The sequence below is a fragment of the Malaclemys terrapin genome, chromosome 18, assembly GCF_027887155.1.
Source record: "Malaclemys terrapin pileata isolate rMalTer1 chromosome 18, rMalTer1.hap1, whole genome shotgun sequence".
Taxonomy (NCBI): Eukaryota; Metazoa; Chordata; order Testudines; family Emydidae; genus Malaclemys; species Malaclemys terrapin.
In genome coordinates, this window is record NC_071522.1 from 12,280,217 (window position 1) to 12,298,564 (window position 18,348).

Below are 18,348 nucleotides of genomic sequence, written 5' to 3' on the forward strand. Positions count from 1 at the left end.
ATTTGCCGCTCCAAGCTCAGGTGGGGCGGGGGCTCACAGGCAGCGCTGGAAGCGGAGGGAATGATGTCACCTTTTCCCAGCGCCTGCAAGGGCTTTACACCCTCCCCCACCCGGCCATGCGAAGAAGCCCCGATATAAGGGGTGGCACAAGGCAGCGCAGCAGCCAGTGCGCAGATGAGGCGGCGCAGTCCCGCCTCCCCGGCAGGACTCGCCCTCTCCTCCCCAGGTAGCCAGGGCCGGCTCCAGGGTTTTTGCTGCCCCAAGCGACACAAAAAAAATAAATAAATAAAAGCCGTGATCGCGATCTGCGGCGGCAATTCGGCGGGAGGTCCTTTGCTCCGAGCGGGAGTGAGGGACCGTCCGCCGAATTGCCGCCGAATACCTGGACGTGCCGCCCCTCTCCAGAGTGGCCGCCCCAAGCACCTGCTTGCCAGGCTGGTGCCTGGAGCCGGCCCTGCAGGTAGCGGCTGGGCCCTGGCAGTTCAGCATCCCGGGACTGGAGCTTCCCCTTCCTGCTGCGGCCAGGGGCACGGCACCCTTGCCCCATCTAAGTGGAGCAGCTCCGAGAGCGCAACTGCCCCGGAAAAAAAGGATGGCCGGAATGCCGCCCCTGGAAATGTGCCGCCCCAAGCACGTGCTTGCTTTGCTGGTGCCTAGAGCCGGTCCTGCACACACTGCTGTGTGGAAGGGACGCCTGTCTGGGAGCCACTCACAAATGCTAGCGTGACATGGGACAGTTGCTCGTGAGCCTGGTGCCCACTCCAGTGGGCAGGACTGGGGGGCGGTACAGCCATGCTGGAGTTGCTGCCCAAGCTGGACATGCTGCTGGTTTCACTGCTGCGGTTCCTGGTAGAGCCCTGCAGCTCCACAGATCTCCGCTTTATATAGATATCAGCATCCACAGATACGCATTTTGCATCCGCACAGGGCTCTACTCAAGAGGTCATCTAGTCCATCCCCTCATGCTGAGGCAACCTGGCCATGCCTGACAAGTGTTGGTCTAACCTGCTCTTAAAACCTCCAAGGCTGGGGGATTCCCCAACCTCCCTTGGAAGCCTATTTCGGTATTTAACTATCCTTACGGTTAGATTTCCCCTCCATATAACCTACATTTCCCTTGCTGCATATTAAGCCCATTACCCCTTGTCCTAGGAGGCATTATTATTATTATTTTATTTTGACATTTGATCCAGTCTTTATTCAAACTTGATTACAAAATTCTTTATGCCACAAGCACACAGGCTCCAGCAACTTCTTTGATCTTCTCCTCTGCTTTCCTGCTGAAGAATTTTGCTTGCTGAGGCCCCCATCCCCGACCCTATCCCCCTCAATGCACTGAGCCTTGGTTGCTGCATCCCCCTCAATGCACAGACCCTGCAGCATCTCCCCGCCCCGCCCCCCTCGCCTCACCCACAGCCAGCCAATCCCCGAGCCGCACTATCCCCGCAGCCAATCAGCTGCCCCCAGGCTGAGCCCGCCCCGCTGCACCACTCATCGATATTCATAAGGTCTCATGAATATGCAAAGCCGGGCGGCCGATGGGGGCAGCCGAGATCGTTCGCACATTGGCGGGCAGAACAGCGGCGCGGCCGCGATTGAATTGCGGTGCGGGAGGGCGCAGACAGAGCCGCCTCCATGTGCGCTCAGCCAGCGGTTCCTCGGGCCGGGGCTGCCGCCGCAGCCACCGCCGGAACCAAGCTCACCCACCCGGGCAAGGCGATCCTGGCCGGTAAGGAGCCTCCCCGGCCGTCCCCGCGCAGGGAGGGAGGAGGAGGAGCCGCTGCCCGCCCCGCCCTAGGCGCAAGGATGGGGCCGCCAGGCCGGGGGAATTCAGACTCCCTAAGTGCCCGCCCGCACCGCGCCTCCGCTGCCACAGGGGTGTCACCGTGTGTAGCCCGCCCCGGCCGCGGCTTTCCCGAGTCCCAGCTGGGGGGCGGGGCGGGGGGCCGGTTGCGGTGATGCGGGGGGGCGTGGCAGCGCGTGCTGGTGTGAGGGGGCGTTGGCTCGAGTGTGGGGTGCTGCGGGGGGCGGGGGTCGGTCTCAGCGGGGCTGGGCGAGGGGGGCCTGCTGGGGGCGGTAGAGGTCGGCTTCAGTGGGGCTGTTGGTGTGGGGGGCGCGGTCTCAGTGGGGATGGGGGAGTGGGGCTAGTGGAGGGGGCTGGTCTCATTGGGGGTGGGCAAGGGAGGGCCTGTTGGGGGTGGGGGGATTGGTCTCAGTGGGGCTGGGTGAGGGTGTGAGGTTGGTCTCAGTGGGGGTAAGAGGGGCTGGTTTCAGTGGGGCTGGGCAAGGGAGGGCCTGTTGGAGGGCGGGCTGGTCTCAGTGGGGCGTGGCAAGGAAGGGCCTATTGGAGGTGGGGGGGGTTGGTCTCAGTGGGGCTGGCGGGGGGGGGTTGGTCTCAGTGGGGCTGGGCAAGGGAGGGCCTGTTGGAGGGCGGGCTAGTCTCAGTGGGGCGTGGCAAGGGAGGGCCTATTGGAGGTGGGGGGGGGGGTCTCAGTGGGGCTGGTTTCAGTGGGGCTGGGCAAGGGAGGGCCTGTTGGAGGTGGGGGGGTTGGTCTCAGTGGGGCTGGTTTCAGTGGGGCTGGGCAAGGGAGGGCCTGTTGGAGGGCGGGCTAGTCTCAGTGGGGCTGGGCAAGGGAGGGCCTGTTGGAGGTGGGGGAGTTGGTCTCAGTGGGGCTGGAGGAGAGGGGCTGGTCTCAGTGGGGCTGAGCAAGGGAGGCCTGTTGGGGGTGGGGTGGGGGTGGTTTGGTTGGAGGTGAGAGGGGGTGCTGGCAGGATCATGATAGCTGTAGTTTACTGTGTACTAGGAGCGCCATGGAAGGGGGCACTGATGTTGCTCCTGCTTCCTTGCTGCTCTAGCTTCGTCCCAAAGACAGTGGTGCTGATCTGGCTACTGAGTCCCACTTCTTTTTGTGTTCATTTCCTTTAATGGCATAGAGTGAGCTTCCCCCAAGGGGTAGGGAATGGTCACAAGGAGGGGGCTGTGTTATGCAGAGAGATTTTTAGGGTGAGTGGAGCCATATGGGTTTCCTTTATCCTCCCTTCTGCAAGAAATTGTCAGTCCCTGGCACTGAAGGCCAGACTTCCAAAAACTCCCATTTAGGGACCCACGTAAGGGCTGTATTCTCCCCTGCTTTGCACCTTGTTGAATCACTAATTCATATTCAAAGTGCATGTAAAACTCTACTGTTTTGCTTTAGTAGAGTTTTTACAACCGTTTTGTACTGGGATAAATGATTACATTGGTACAAGGCAGTGGAGAATCAAGTTGTAAAAAAATTGATTTGCAGTCATATCCATCATTTGAAAGCTGGAAACACACACCCTTGAACTGCATTGAAATATAATGGCTTGGAGGGGTTTCTGGATGAATGGAACGGGGGTAAAAATGGTAAGTTAGCTTAAAAATCAGGACTGATCTCTTGAAAAGCATGAATAGCATGTGTGCAATATAATGACTAGGGAGGGGCCTGATACTTCTAACATTAAAGTCAACTGGAATCCTGCCTTTAACTTCAGTGGGAGAAGGATGAGGCTGTATGGAGATCCTGAAAAGTGATTTCACATTCCAGTGAGGGCTTCTAAAAGGTTATTTTGAATTTAGCAGAAGCCTGAGATGAAATATTGCTTGGTTAATTGTTGCTGAGTAATATATTACTCTAAGAAGAATTCTGTGGGTGAAGAGAGAAAGGGGACCTCTTAAAGTTTTTATAGATATGGTCCAAAGAATAATAAAACTTTCAGTTGGATATTAGGAAAAGTCAAAGGGGGGGACAAGATTTCCAAAAATGGGTATCTAAAATATTGGGCTGGATTTTCACAAATGCTGAGTACCCACAACTCCAGCTGAAGTCTAAAGTGAAAATCACCTGATCCAACTCCCACTAAAATCAAGAAGTGTGGCCATTGGATTTGTATTGGTGTCTGGTTTTTATGTCATGTTTATTGGTTTGTTTAATGATCTATGTGTATGTGTGAGATGGTGTTAAGCTAAAGTTATACCACCATCCTTGTGATTTCCATAGTTAATATTTTTGCCTTTTTGATGTTTTAATGGAATCTCTCCTCTCTAACTGCACTTAAACTTCACTATAAGTAACCATGCTTTTTGTTTTCAGATTGGTGGTGTATTGCATGTGTAATTTAGGAATTATTTCTCATTGTCTCAATGGAATTCTTTGATCCTCTCCTCTTTTGTCTTGGCTGCTTGGTTTGTAATAATTACTGGCTGAGCCAGTGTTTTTTTCTGGGTGTTTTCTGGTTTTGAAATGTTTCTACTGTGTTGCTGTACTTATTGCATTGTTGCCAAAACTGTTAATGGGATCATTTGCAATGTGGATTGGCACAGTGCAGTATGGCGCAATTTGTGTGATGCTTACTTTTTGTTTCTATAAAATAACAGCATAACATTTCTACCTCTCTCTTCTGTGCAGGTGGCATTGCTGGAGGTATTGAAATCTGTATCACCTTTCCCACAGAATACGTAAAAACACAATTACAATTGGATGAAAGAGCAAATCCCCCTCGGTATAGAAGCATTGGTAAGAGGATAACAACTCCTATTTGTGTGCATTTTAAAATATCAAACAAAGTTTCTAGTAGACTATTAGCCTAGCAGGCAAATCTCTGAGATTCATTTGTAAAGTAAAAGTTGGTTATCAAGACTTGGAAATTGTCTTGCAGGTCACTGTGTGAGGCTAACCATTCAGGAACATGGTGTGAAGGGTCTGTACAGGGGCCTAAGTTCTTTGTTGTATGGCTCTATTCCAAAATCTGCTGTCAGGTAAGGTGATCGCTAAATTATTATTCGTAAATATAATAAAAATGTCCGATAGGTTTTTATCCATTTTATAGTGTGCTTTTTCATCCATAGATCTCAAAGTGCTAAATGAGACTGGTTTTTGCTTTCTGCTTTTTTCTTATTTGTAACTATATCATTTGCAACCATTTTTCCCTCTCTCCCTCCTCCCCCCCCCCCCCCCCCACAATTTCTAAAGGACTGCGGTGTGCTCAGTACAGTTCTCTCTCTTGAGCTCCATCTGTATTTTATTGGCCTTCTAATATAGGTCTTGGAAAAATAATGTTCTGTATTGAAACTTTATGCAGATTCTTAGGCCAGGTGAACATCTGGAAAAAAGACATAACTTCAGTTTGACTGTTACACAGTTTGAAAGGGGAAAATAGTGTGAATGGTCCATTTTATACTTTTTCACTCTTAATAAAGACCCAGTTTGGGATCATAGTGTTTTAAATAAAGTAGTAAATACTATGGATTTAACATCACAAGGCTATTTGTGGTATGCACTGGATCAAACATTCCAGGGTCAGATAGTGATGGCTGCAAAATGTCAACTTCATTATCTTATTGGCTGCTGCTGGTAAGAATAAGATGACATTTTTACTACTTAGACGTGATATTGTTTCATTGTGTATTTCTGTCTTCTCTTTGCATTTCTTAGCTGGTGCTTTACTGAGCATTACCATTTGGAATAAGGCTGTTATGATAGCACAGTCTCCTTTTGACTTGTTTGTCATAGTTATTACTGAAGTAATATCAAGGGAAACATACCAAAGCACACAGGATAAGATTGTCACTCTCCCTACTTGGTGGTGTAAGGTGTCCCCTTCAGTCCCCGTGTGGGTTACCTTTATTGTAAGTAGCAATGTGGGCCTGGACAGTGCTTCGCCTCCCATGTACATAGGCAAGGAGTGGTAGGGCAGAAGTGGGGAGTGGCTATAGCCTTGGGTCCCTCTCCCCAATGTTGTACCAATACAGAGGGGACTGTAATCTGTGCTGGGTATAGAGCTGGTGCAGATTCCATCTCTTTTTGCTCCCTCCCCCTCCCAGAGTATGGTGGGATTATGGAACCATACTGTGGCTGTAAGCAGGACTGTGGTCTGTTCTTTTCCTTGGGCAGCTTAATTGTTCATTGCCCTTCGCTCAGGCATGTGGCAAAGTCGTCCTCTCACCCACAACTTGTCTTCATTTCCACTTTACTAACATTGGATAGGGGAGGAGAATGGCACATTTAATTTAGCAATTTCATTTCTGATTGGAAAATATTTATTTTCATAATAGAAGGACTTTGGTTAAAGGACTGAAGGAGAGAAGTTTTCCAAACCACAGTTGTTGTTTTTTTTAGTCTTGGTGAATTGCTGGGATATTGGATACCAGTCCTCATTAAAAGTAATTAAACATCCATAGCTGAGGACCATTACTTTTTTTGCAGAAGAGAGAGGATAGAACAGTGGGCTGGATACTTCTGACACTGTCGTTCAAGATGCTTCCTGTCTGCTTTTGAGGAAATCTGTGGTTGAGAAAACAAACTCTTATGTTCCCTGCAGGTTTGGAATGTTTGAGTTCCTCAGCAATATTGCAAAGGATTCAAATGGGAAACTAGACAACAAAAGGAGTTTACTTTGTGGCCTTGGAGCTGGTGTTGCAGAAGCTGTCATAGTAGTCTGTCCAATGGAAACTATAAAGGTGGGCAGAATGTTAATATTCATAGGCTAGAACATCATCTACTTCTTGGAAACTTCTTCCTGTCAGCTAAACAAGTCCATCACTGTTTCCTCATTGTGTTTTTAAAATGGCTTTTTAGCTTGTGCTATTTTCATCCATCTTAGGGCAACTAGATAAAAGTATTATCACTTTACTATGCAAACTTATGTAGTTACGAAATATTTTTGTTTAAAAGGCAGGAGAGGGAGTTTTCCCATAAATCGTGAAGTTGGCAGTATTGCAGAACCTAACAAAATAGCCCCTATTCATATTAAATGATGGACTAGAGCAGTGATTCCCAAACTTGTTCCGCAGCTTGTGCAGGGAAAGCCCCTGGCGGGCCGGGCCGGTTTGTGTACCTGCCACGTCCGCAGGTTTGGCTGATCGCGGCTCCCACTGGCTGTGGTTCGCTGCTCCGGGCCAATGGGAACCGCGGGAAGCGGCGCAGGCCGAGGGACGTACCGGCCGCCGCTTCCAGTAGCTCCCATTGGCCCGGAGCAGCGAACCACAGCCAGTGGGAGCCGCGATCAGCCAAACCTGCGGACGTGGCAGGTACACAAACCGGCCCGGCCCGCCAGGGGCTTTCCCTGCACAAGCGGCGGAACAAGTTTGGGAACCACTGGACTAGAGGATAATAGTCATGAGACAATGTTGTGCTTAAAGTTTTGTTTTAAATTGTTACAGGTGAAGTTCATTCATGATCAGTCCTCTTCAAATCCAAAGTACAAAGGGTTTTTCCAAGGTGTCCGTGAGATTGTTCGGGAACAAGGTATAATCATGTAGCAAAAACTACTGTGGGCTTTTATCTCTGCATAACTTAATGGGGGAACCATAAACATCCTTTGTTCTATTTGAGCCTAATCGTACAAGATAAATGTGTTGAGAGAGAACACGGTTTGTTCCAGTGAATTATCCAGTCTTTCAGTAGACTGGTAGGTTCATTCTGACTGTCTAATTTTCACTCACACTTTTAAAATTTATATATAAAATGAAAATTATGTAATCTATTACAGGCTTACGTGGAACATATCAGGGGCTGACAGCTACTGTCCTCAAACAAGGTTCAAACCAGGCTATCCGTTTCTTTGTGATGACTTCCCTTCGAAATTGGTATCTAGGTAAAATGAGTCAGGCTGGCAATTAAATTGTATTATGAGAAGTAGATAAAATCTTATTTAATATTTTTTTTAAACTTGCTTAAATGGCAATGTTATAAAAGTTTGATCAGTACTTTCTACTGTTTTGTTGACCACTTAATTGAATATGAGACTATATTCTAAATTAAGAACTAAATTATTTCTAAAAGCATTAGCATTTGAAGAGGTATATGGTCTAATTGCTTTATCTCCTATATGTACTTGATCAGGTGATAATCCCCACAAAAAGATGAATCCATTTATTACAGCTGCATTTGGTGCTACTGCAGGTGCAGCCAGTGTCTTTGGCAATACTCCATTAGATGTCATCAAAACCAGGATGCAGGTAAAAGTCACTATAGAAACTAATCTTAAAATGAACTGGCTCGTGGATAGTGGATATCAGGACACTTAGCAGAGCTCTGATCTTTCATTTAAGAAGGCAATAAGAACCTCATGTGCTGGTCTCTTACACCTACACTCTATCTGGGTGATTGTGACTCTTGAGGATTATTATTACTGTACTATGTAGGAGCCCTAGTCGTTGACCAGTACCCCATTGTGCTATGCATGGAACAAACACCGAGCAAAAAGACGCATTTAACCAAAAAGTTTGCATTTGACTTGAGATCTAGCATAGTGCTCTGCTAGTGGCTGTGTCAGGTACCACGCAGCACAACTACCCTAAAGGGAACCACATTTTGTGAAGAAATCCTTGGATTTGCTTGGTTTCTGCTGAAGTTTTACAAGCTTAATTTCCATTTGTAAAGGAAAGGTGTATTAATGATGGCATATCATTGGATTTGTCTTTAAAAATGAAAACTAGGCATAAAGGCTTCAAAATTTGTTACTGGGATTTTTTTTCACAGAGAAATGAATCCAAAGTGGCAGGTAGAATTTTGTGGAAATCCTGCAGTTTTCTTTCTGGGCCTCCCATGTTTTTCCACTGTTCATATCATTTTAGCAGATGGTGCTGTGACAGTTCTGGGATTCTGATTGAGGGGCGGGGAGGTGACCTCTTTCCAAAAAGCCATTTCTTAATTACAGTTCATACTAGAATCTGCTAAAAGCTGAGATCTCTAATCACTCAACTCACTTCATTTATATTTTGCATTTCAGGGCCTGGAAGCCCATAAATATAGAAATACAGTAGATTGTGCCTATCAGATCCTCAAAAAGGAGGGCTTATTAGCGTAAGTAGATTCAACTATTGTCTATATATGTGGGATATTATAGCTGCAATATTTCAGTGAAACTATTGTTTTCCGTATTTTGATGGGTGACGCTTTTTAGCCCAGCCTACACCTCTTTGCTAGAATGGCATTTATCTTAGTACTATTGTTTTGGTGTCTTTTTTTTTTTCATGGGTTCACTTTTTTAGTGCAGTTTAGAACTAGCATATGCCATTTACAACTACTGTTCCTTACCTTCCCCTGCCCCAAATGACTATATGTCTGTCACATGCACACTGGTCACAGAGGAAAAGAAGGTGGAAGCATATTTGATAACTTTCACTCCTTTCCATACGCGCGTCTGGAACAGTTTATGATGTTGATCTTCTATAAGAACTGTTGCCTATTTGCCAGCAGATGGGACTGATTGCCAGTTTATGAATCTGATATAATCAGTTACTGTAGGCAACTTGTTTTAGGAATACTTATTAGAAACTATTTGCAAAACTGTAAAAGTTCAACTTGCCGTTGAAATTGACTTTGTGAAATAGATTTATAGCTGTATACAAAACTTCGTTGTTCCAGTCGTCTGACTTTTTATTCCAAAAACTAAAAATATGTTCTTCCTTCTGTGAAGCATTTTCTTATTTATAATTCTTCTACCTACAGATTTTACAAAGGAACAGTTCCCCGTCTTGGCCGAGTCTGTTTGGATGTAGCAATTGTGTTTGTTATTTATGAAGAAGTGGTCAACGTTCTCAACAAGGTCTGGAAAACTGCCTGATGCTGCTTGTATAAGGCTGACGAGGACAGTTTGGATAGCTGGCTAGCCAAGTCCAATGAGTGCAGATCTAAATTGAATTTATTGCCTGTGGTTTATTATCATAGGTGTTTGAAATGCAAACGCTATTATTCCATCTTCATTCTTTAAAGTGACAAAACTGTAATCCAGGCCTTACACTACTTCAAAGTTTATAAGTTGTATGGTGTAGCGAAAAGGCTAGTAGGGCAATATTACTAACTGCATACATGCTGGCTCCTAACACAGCTGAAATTGGTGATCTTGGTAGGCAGAAAACCAATTAAAGTAAAAACACTTGGCTAGATTCTGCTGTTTACATGAGTGTATCTCTGGATTAATTTTGTTGACCATTAAACTCCAAAGAGGCCCCATCTAAACACAATGCTGTGTCAAACAACTAGAAATCTTTGGTTTGGTTTTAAATGTATTTTAGTTAAACCGTTAACCCATGTATGGACACTCTTTTAATTTAAACCAGGCTTGTATAGCTAAATTTACCCTGACGCAGGGTGAACCACAAAACTAGTTTTATGTCTAATTAAAAGTGCACTGGTTCCAAAACAGATTTAGGTAATCTGATTCTTAAATATGTGCAACTTGTGTGTGTAGACAAGGCTTGAGTGCCTTCAATAGAGTTACTGTTTACCTCCACTGGTATAATTGAGAGCAGAGTCTGCCTCACTGTTCTTGAAAGATCACATATGCTGAAAAATTGGAGAAGGGCGCACGCTTCCCATGCTGGCTGACAGCATCTGTCAGGCTGAATAGCAACTGTGTAAATAGCTTTATTTCTTATTTATTTATTTTTTACTTTGGAGTTGGATTTCTGGGCCAGGAGGAATCCGCCTTTTGGGCTCCTGCTGTGAGAATGGTAGACCAGCTTTCTGATCCAAGGCACTAGAAGTGGCCAGGAATACTTGGGACCAGATCACTGGCCTATAATAGGGATGTAAATATCGGTTAAAAAAGTTAACCTTTAAGACTATTAAAATTATATCATTTAATTGGTTAACCGCCGCCGCTCCAGCGCAGGGGCCCCGCTGGGGCTGAGGGCTTGGCTGGGGCTGTGGGGCTGGGATTGCGCCAGCCAGCTAGCCCGACGCAGCTTGGACTGCTTTGGCCCAGCACAGCCGGCCCCTGGGGTTAACGGTTAAGGTCCAGTTAACGATAAGCCTAATGCTTACCGGTTAACCATTTAACCTTTTACATCCTTACTCTCTAAGGGCCCAGTCCTGCTATATTTACTTAAATAAAGCTCATGTTGAATTCAGTGAGGCTTACTTGAGTAAGGACTGCAGGTCTAGCCCTATTCTGAAATTGCAGAATAAAGTTTCCAAAACTTCTACAGGGTTTCATGCTCTGTCTGTATTCTGGTAACTTTACTCTGCCATTGCAATCTTACTGGAGATCTGGCCCCAGGTTTCACTAGCCCCTGCTTCCAGCTTCTTGAGGGACATCACTGAAAGTTGCTCTGATGTTCTGTCTGGAATAGGAACTCAGGGAGCTGCATCTTCAAGGGTTAGATAATGCCCTAAAACATATTTTGTAGTCTTTGTATTTATGAATGGATAAATATGTTGGTTCTTAAGATACGCTTTAGTAATCAGCCTGCCAAACTGGAACACTGAGCATGGCAGGTGGGGTTTTTGTCCCTGAAAGAGAGAATAAACTTCAGACATTATAACACTTGTTCTTCAAAAATGATCCCAGTTGACCTCTTTATTTTGGTGGTACGTTAATCATTAAGGCATTTGAAGACGTTTTTAATCTGTGAGCATGGCTCCTCTGGGGAATGGGGGTGGGGGAAATACCTCTCTTATGCTAGTGTAATTTCAGAATTACTTCAAGGGGTACACCAGTGAATCTGAAGATAAGTTGGGTCCGAGGTGCATACAGTTTAAAAAAGACAAGCATTAAAAAAAGTTGGGGAAAGGACCAAATCAGTGTAGAGATAATGTCATCTAACATACTGTATCCTATAGCATAGACTTGCTGTGGAATTTAGACTTGGACAAGCCAGAAAATGTCTGACTAGAGCTAAACTCACGGCAATTTAGGCAAAGGATCATGTCCAAGCAAAGGTACTGTCCTGTCTCCTGTAGTATCTGAACATCCCTTCCTCTTGTGGTTCCCACCACTAGCATTTGGTTGGATTTGTCACCAAGTACAAGAGATTGCCATATTGCATCAATTAAAATTGGAAACTTAGTTGTAGAAGCTTCCTTTACTGTACAGGAAACTTGTGCCAGTCCACTCTCACTTGCTCTCACCAAGCATTGGCCAACCGAGTGGTGCATGTTTCTCTATGAATTGTCCATTTACATTCGATATTAAAGTATTTCTATAATCTGAGACTTGCAGATCATTTGCTGCTGGGTTTTGGTGAATACAAAGCACATGCTGTCGAGGTTGGAAACATACAGAGCATATTAGGAACTCCTCTAGAATTGAGAGCCATGTTAAGACCTATAACAGGTGTTGCTTTTAACTGGCCATCAAGGAATACTGTATTTAACACGTCTGCTGAATTATTGAAATTTTAAGACACCAAGCTCTAAAGCTATATGCATTACTTCATAGCTGCCATAATATGGCTCCTTTACATAGTCACTGATACCTCCAGAATAGGCAGGGCTTCCACCTTCATAACTTAAAGAATAATTTATTGCCAAAGTCATTACAACCCTCTTTACTGTCTCAATAAACAGCAAGGCTGTCCCCATGCGCTATTGATTGGAGTTCTCACATTGACCAAAATTGTGTCCACCAAAATCACTCTATAGTTGCCAAAACTTCTTGATCCCCAGTGACTCATCTGTCTTAACTGCGCCATCAAAGGGACACCAGGTGAGTTCTCTTGGCCGACTGTTCTCTGATTCTACAGCTCTACCTTCAACCTTAGGTGGTCTGCCATTTATAGCTGTATCAGCCACTTCAACTCTGGTATAGATAACCAGTTCAGAGCCTTTGTAAATGTTCCAAGTTCCTCATTGCCACAGAGACTAAGTATGATTCATTACTAAAAATGGCTTTAGTGGCCACTTAGTTTCAGAGCTCAGCTGAGGAGGAAGCAATGCCTAACATGACAAACTACAGTGACTTAAATAGTTATAACAGTGGCTATGGGAGTTGGCTCTGGCCTATCAAATAGAAATCGCAATAAAACTTTAAATACTAGGACATTACGCTTAAACAGGAGAGAGCTGAGGAAGTGACAGGAAAGCATCAAGTCTGATCATGAAGTTTAAATGTTGAGAGGGGTGACTTTTAGAAATACTGACAGCTGTGTTGAGTTGTATGTGGGTTTAGGGACTTAGTGTATTTAGCTTTGTTCATTTAGCCATACTGGCTCATAAGCCACCTATTTTGTTATCCTGAATCTGCTGGACCAGAAATAAAAACACGTCATTTTCAGTTGTGGCAAAATCAGAATGATTGTGTTTACCTACAGGCAGCATCTTTACAAATTGGCAAGTAAAAATACTGTACATAGTTATGCTTATTTGTACGATACCTAGTATTGGTTGGGTCAGTAGTATATGGACTTGCCGGTTGGTCTGGTCGGTAATACGTGGAATTACAAGAAGGTCTCTAATTTTATCCATTACTGGGCACCGTAACCAGGGAATGCTATATTGATCAATGCTTCAAGGAAAGACACTTTCTAATGTTTGTGCCTTTTTAGTGTTTCTTTAACATTTTAACTTGTTTGCTACATTTATTTTTAATGTTAAATAATTGTTTACAAGTTCAATCTTTTCTCTTTCAAAAAAAAATAAAAACATCTAAATATGGAGCTTCTTACATTTCTGTTTAAGTGGATTTCATCCGGGAAAACAAATGAGAATTTGATACCTTTCAAAAGTGCTAATCACTGGGTGAGAAGATAATGGACCAAATTTTGCTCTTGCTTTAAAGTTTAAACCAATGCAATCTTGTTGCTTTCACAAATAAATGAGCGCAGAACTTGCCACTGTGATCTGATTAGTGCTGTAGTTCATATTATTTGGGTAAATATATCCAACTAACACAATCCCTCCTGCAAAAGATATTTGTTCTATATACCTCTGTATTCTCCACAGCTGGATGGTGCAGAAGGAAACCATCTCAGAAATTCAGTAGAATTATATGGATGGGAAAGTAATTATGCTTGGACATCCTCTTCTCATTCAGCATCACTGGCAGTGTTCTCCTTAGAAACTCCACATAACTACTGGATGGAACAGAGGTAGGAAGCACCTATTCAGCTACTGAAGGTGATTGTTTTAATTTGTTAACTTGTTCTATCCCTGCATTTTTTACTGTGGAGACACACTTGGGGCCCTTAAATCTAGATATGGGGTTCCTTGTAGGCTGCACACTAACTGATATATAGAAATTCATCGTATGAAAATGCATATTCACAACCCATACTGATCAGATTACAATGTTCAAGCACTCCAAATGGAAGTGTGTGCACAACTTTTATGAATGCAGTCCCAAATGTCTTGTAAAGGGTTTCTCACCTCTCACTAGCAGGGTTGCATAGGGGTATGGTTTGAGAGAGTCTGGGGGAATGGAAAGTGAAACCATGTTCTTCTAAGTGTTGCCTGTTGCATTCACTAGGGGAGGCAGGTACAATAGTGATGGTCTGGCTGCACTGAAGTTTGTTGGCGTTCTTGGCAATGTGACATCTCCTTTAATCATTCAGATCCCCCTGGTGCTGCACATGTATCTTACTTTGTCTCTGATGTAATTAAAGTAACTATTGATCACTTTTTAAAACAGCATTACAGATATTTCAAACAATCCTCTAAACTGTACATGCAATTTGGGAATGTGTTCAAATGCATTTGCATAGGTGAATTTGCACTACACAGAGTGAGCTTGAACTGATTTCTAGCCATTAGAGGTCAGTGTTCTACTGCAAATGCTTAGAAAGAAGTACAGCAGGGAAATGTTCAGTCACTGTTATTGGTAGTAAGTAGCTGATCTAGTATTGTTTAGATAGGTGTGACTGACCCTTTACAACCAAATAAAACATGACAAGTCTCGATTCTAAGGAGCCTACAATTTGATAACTATATTTACTGAAGGCCTCAGTCTGCAAACCCTGCTCCCAAAAGTGAGGATTTGCAGGCTTGGGCCCCCTAATCAGTTACACTGAAATCCAGGAAATCTCTGAAAAGGAAAAATTAACACGTTGAGTGTTGCAGAAATTGAATGCAAAATAATCTGGCCTTACAAAGAGGCTCGAGTTGCCACTGAATAATATGATTTCTCTTTTGTATGCATTGTGGACTGGCTCTGAAGTTTTAGAAGGACATTAGAAAACCAGTGAACCATCTATTTCCAAACTGCTATTTGCTGTTGAATCTGATATATACCACTTATATTAATCTCTAATAGATGCTGGTCTCCTATTCTCCCTTTCTAAGAATAGGTATTTGTGGAACCAGAAAAATAATATAAAGAAATCCAGCAGAGGTGTCACTTAAAGGCTTTAGTTGTGCATGTGCTTGCATTAAAACTAGTTTTTATATTTCATTATAAATTAGATCACATACTATTAACAAATTGAGAAAGCAGACAAAATGAAGAATGGGTAAAAGTTGCCGGTGCAACATACATACATATGTGTGTGTGTTTTAGAGCTGGTTTGAAAATTTTTCAAAACTTGCAATGTTGATTTTAAAAAACAAAAAAAAAAAAACTTCAGACAAGGCTAAATTTAGTTGAAAGTGGGTTCATTTTTTAATAATGAGCTCTAATATTTCTACTGCTTTTAAACAGATGTCCAAGTAGTATTTCTGCTACTTTTAAACAGATGTCCAAGAATATAACATAATTGTAAGATAATAGCAACAGAGAGTCCTGTGGCACCTTTAAGACTAACAGATGTATTGGAGCATAAGCTTTCATGGGTGGAGCATAGCAGTTACTTGCTGCTAGCTAAATGCAGGTCATCAAGTCCAGTCCCCTGCCCTCATTGCAGGACCAAATACTGTCTAGTAATGCTTTTCATCAGTGTATCTCAGAGAACTCTGTACAAATCAGGTCACTATCATTATCCCAATTTTTACAGATGGGGAAACTGGGGCATACAAGTAGCAGAGCCAGGAATATAACTCATCAGGTTTGCTGGAGGACCTTGGGCAAGTCATTTCAGCTTTCTGTGCCTCAGTAGATTTGCATTTGGCCTTGATTTGGCAAAGCACCTAAGTCTATGCTTATGTCCTATTGAAATCAATGGAGCGCAAGCCCTTTGAGCGGGGGCCTATATGAATGAATTTGGGGTGATGCAAGGTATATGGCTAGTAAGAATCATACGGTAATGCCCTACTGACCATGTTAATGGAGAAAATAGTGATGCTATGCTGTGAGAAAACATACTGTGGTTACAGACCCTCTGACTCTAAAGACAGGTTTGCTTTCATAGCATTTCAACAGGAAAAAGACTTTGACTATTACTGTGAAATAGAAATCTAGAGCTTTCCTACTCAGAACACATTTTGTTGCGCAATAGTTGTGTGTATACATTTACTCTCCATCATGATTTTGGTCATTCAAGACAATGTTAAAACTCAGAACACCAAAACGTTATCTGACAAGAATGCAAAAGCGTGCCAAACCCCTCTCCACTTCCGTAAAAGCTAGAAGGTTAGCGGTAACTGGGGTGCGGCGCCAGTGGCACCTTATATTTTTCAGATGTGCATAAAGGCTTTCGAATTGTTTCCACTGTGACATTAGCAACAGGATATCTGCATTATAAACAGCAGAGGATGCTCCCCAGCTTGAACTGTCAGTTTACGTATTCAGTTAATGGCTTTTCCTTATTCTTTTTCAGTCTGCTAGAAAAGCAAGAGCTTCAGCCTTGTTTATATTGGGCAATAATATATTCTACAAGAGATGGGGCCTGAGCCAAACTCCCACTCCAAACGCCATTGAACTTTGGGTTGTTTGGTACCTGATCCAAAACTCTGTCCAAACTATTTGGATTGGAAGAAAACTCTCCATCCAAATCCTTCTGAACTTTGGGGAAGTTCAGACCCAGATTGGAATGGTGTAGCTTGGGCTCATCTCTCTGATTGAATTGAGACAACACTTTTCAGCATGAAGGGGATACAAAACAGTTCACAATTGAAATGCAACTAGGAAACTTCAGTGTGTGTTTCTTGTTTGAGGGATTCCCTTTGAAAGCCATGAGGGAAGTGGGGGCGGGGGGTAACTACATAGTCAATAGGTCTTCTGCTTGTTGTCCTCCGCCCTACCCCCATGTGTTGGTTTGTTCACAGTTTCAGGCCAAACTTAGGCTGAGTAACTGAGAGCAGCGCCTTGGAAATTAATGGAGTTGCCCTGTTTACACCAGCTTATCTACTAGCCCACAATTTAGAACAACCAAACTTTAGAAAGTTGTTGTAGTGAGAGAATACTTAGCTATTGCCTGGCCATTGCTATGCAGTGGGCACAGGAGGGCCTCAGCCCTAGGCTTGTGATGTAATTATTTCTGTATGTCAGATGTTGGAATAAAATAGGCTGGATAAAATGAGACAACGTGGCAGTGAGGGGGAGAAGATCTGTAACTCAACAAACTATGATCTGACCATGTACATTCGTTTGCTGAGTTCAGTCCATCAGATGAACAGAGCTGGACCTGCCTGAACCATCTCAGCCTGCTTAGTAATTTTTTTTCAACAGTTGCACACACGTTGACACGTGCTGGTTCTGTAGTGGTTGCTCAGACAGTGTAGTTGTTATAAGGAAAAGAGTGATCCTGCTCCCATTGAAACCAACAGAAGTTTTGTCATTGACATTCAACAGGAATAGGAGTGTGGCCAAAGTAGTGAAAATCCTCCAGGGATGGTGCATTTAGCAATCAGTGTTAGCATCATTATCCCTCCTGGGCTGGCTCCTAACTCTGCAGTGAGTGCCCAGCCTCCTGTCCCTCTATGTTGACTCAGATGAGTAAGCTTGTGCATTGTGCAGAAGGGGACTGCAATGACATAGGTCAGCCAGATTGCTGTAGCTCCATTGACTTCAAGGGTGCCATGGAGATTGACCCCAGCTGAGGATCTGGCCTGGGATATTTAGCAGGTCTGGTGTTTGAGCTGTACATACTAAAAAAACTGTAGTTTCAACTAATATTTACATTTTTTAAAAAATCTTGTTGCCAGTTTTCGGTAAAGCGGGGCAGGCAGCAGTTGCTGGCTCTAGAAGCCAACTGAGGAGAAGCAGGATGATCTATGGGACAGAATCCGAGCTGTATCTATCTTAGGAACACATACAGCTCCCATCACCCTAGCATCAGCACATCTTACTGTATTTATCCTCACAACACCCCATGGCAGTAGGATAGTGCTATTTTCCCCTTTGTACAGATGAGAAACTGAGGCTGAGAGAGACTAAGTGACTTGGCCCAGGTCACACAGGATGGCAGTGGCAGAGCAGAGACTTGAATTCAGTCTGAGTCCTAGGCTACTATCCTTAGCAGTGGATCATCTCAGTGTAGATGAAGGAGGAGGCTTGGTAGGGAGCACGACACTCATACAGAGAGCAGCTGCGATAGTCCCTACCATGCAAATAGTTGTAGCTTACTAAATATTATTACTATCCTTTGTACTGCAGTAGGACCCAGCGGTTTCAGTCACGTCCTGAAGCCAACGACGTTGCTCTGGATTTACAGCCCTATGACTGAGATCACAATGGGCCCCAATGTGTTGTTTTTGCTTTAAATTCTAAATCTATTTCCATTTTGAAGAA

At 43.9% G+C, this 18,348-nt stretch overlaps 1 protein-coding gene across 1 annotated transcript; it reads left to right on the forward strand.

Moving 5' to 3' along the window:
* The first annotated feature begins 1,554 nt into the window (after positions 1-1,554).
* On the forward strand, positions 1,555-13,413 carry LOC128825913 (tricarboxylate transport protein, mitochondrial-like). The gene is made up of 9 exons (XM_054008809.1): positions 1,555-1,729; positions 4,431-4,538; positions 4,681-4,780; positions 6,343-6,481; positions 7,184-7,268; positions 7,513-7,617; positions 7,866-7,981; positions 8,755-8,828; positions 9,477-13,413. The coding sequence occupies exons 1-9, from the start codon at positions 1,636-1,638 to the stop codon at positions 9,589-9,591; spliced, it is 936 nt and encodes a 311-aa protein (XP_053864784.1). The 5' UTR covers positions 1,555-1,635; the 3' UTR covers positions 9,592-13,413.
* Positions 13,414-18,348: the final 4,935 nt, after the last annotated feature.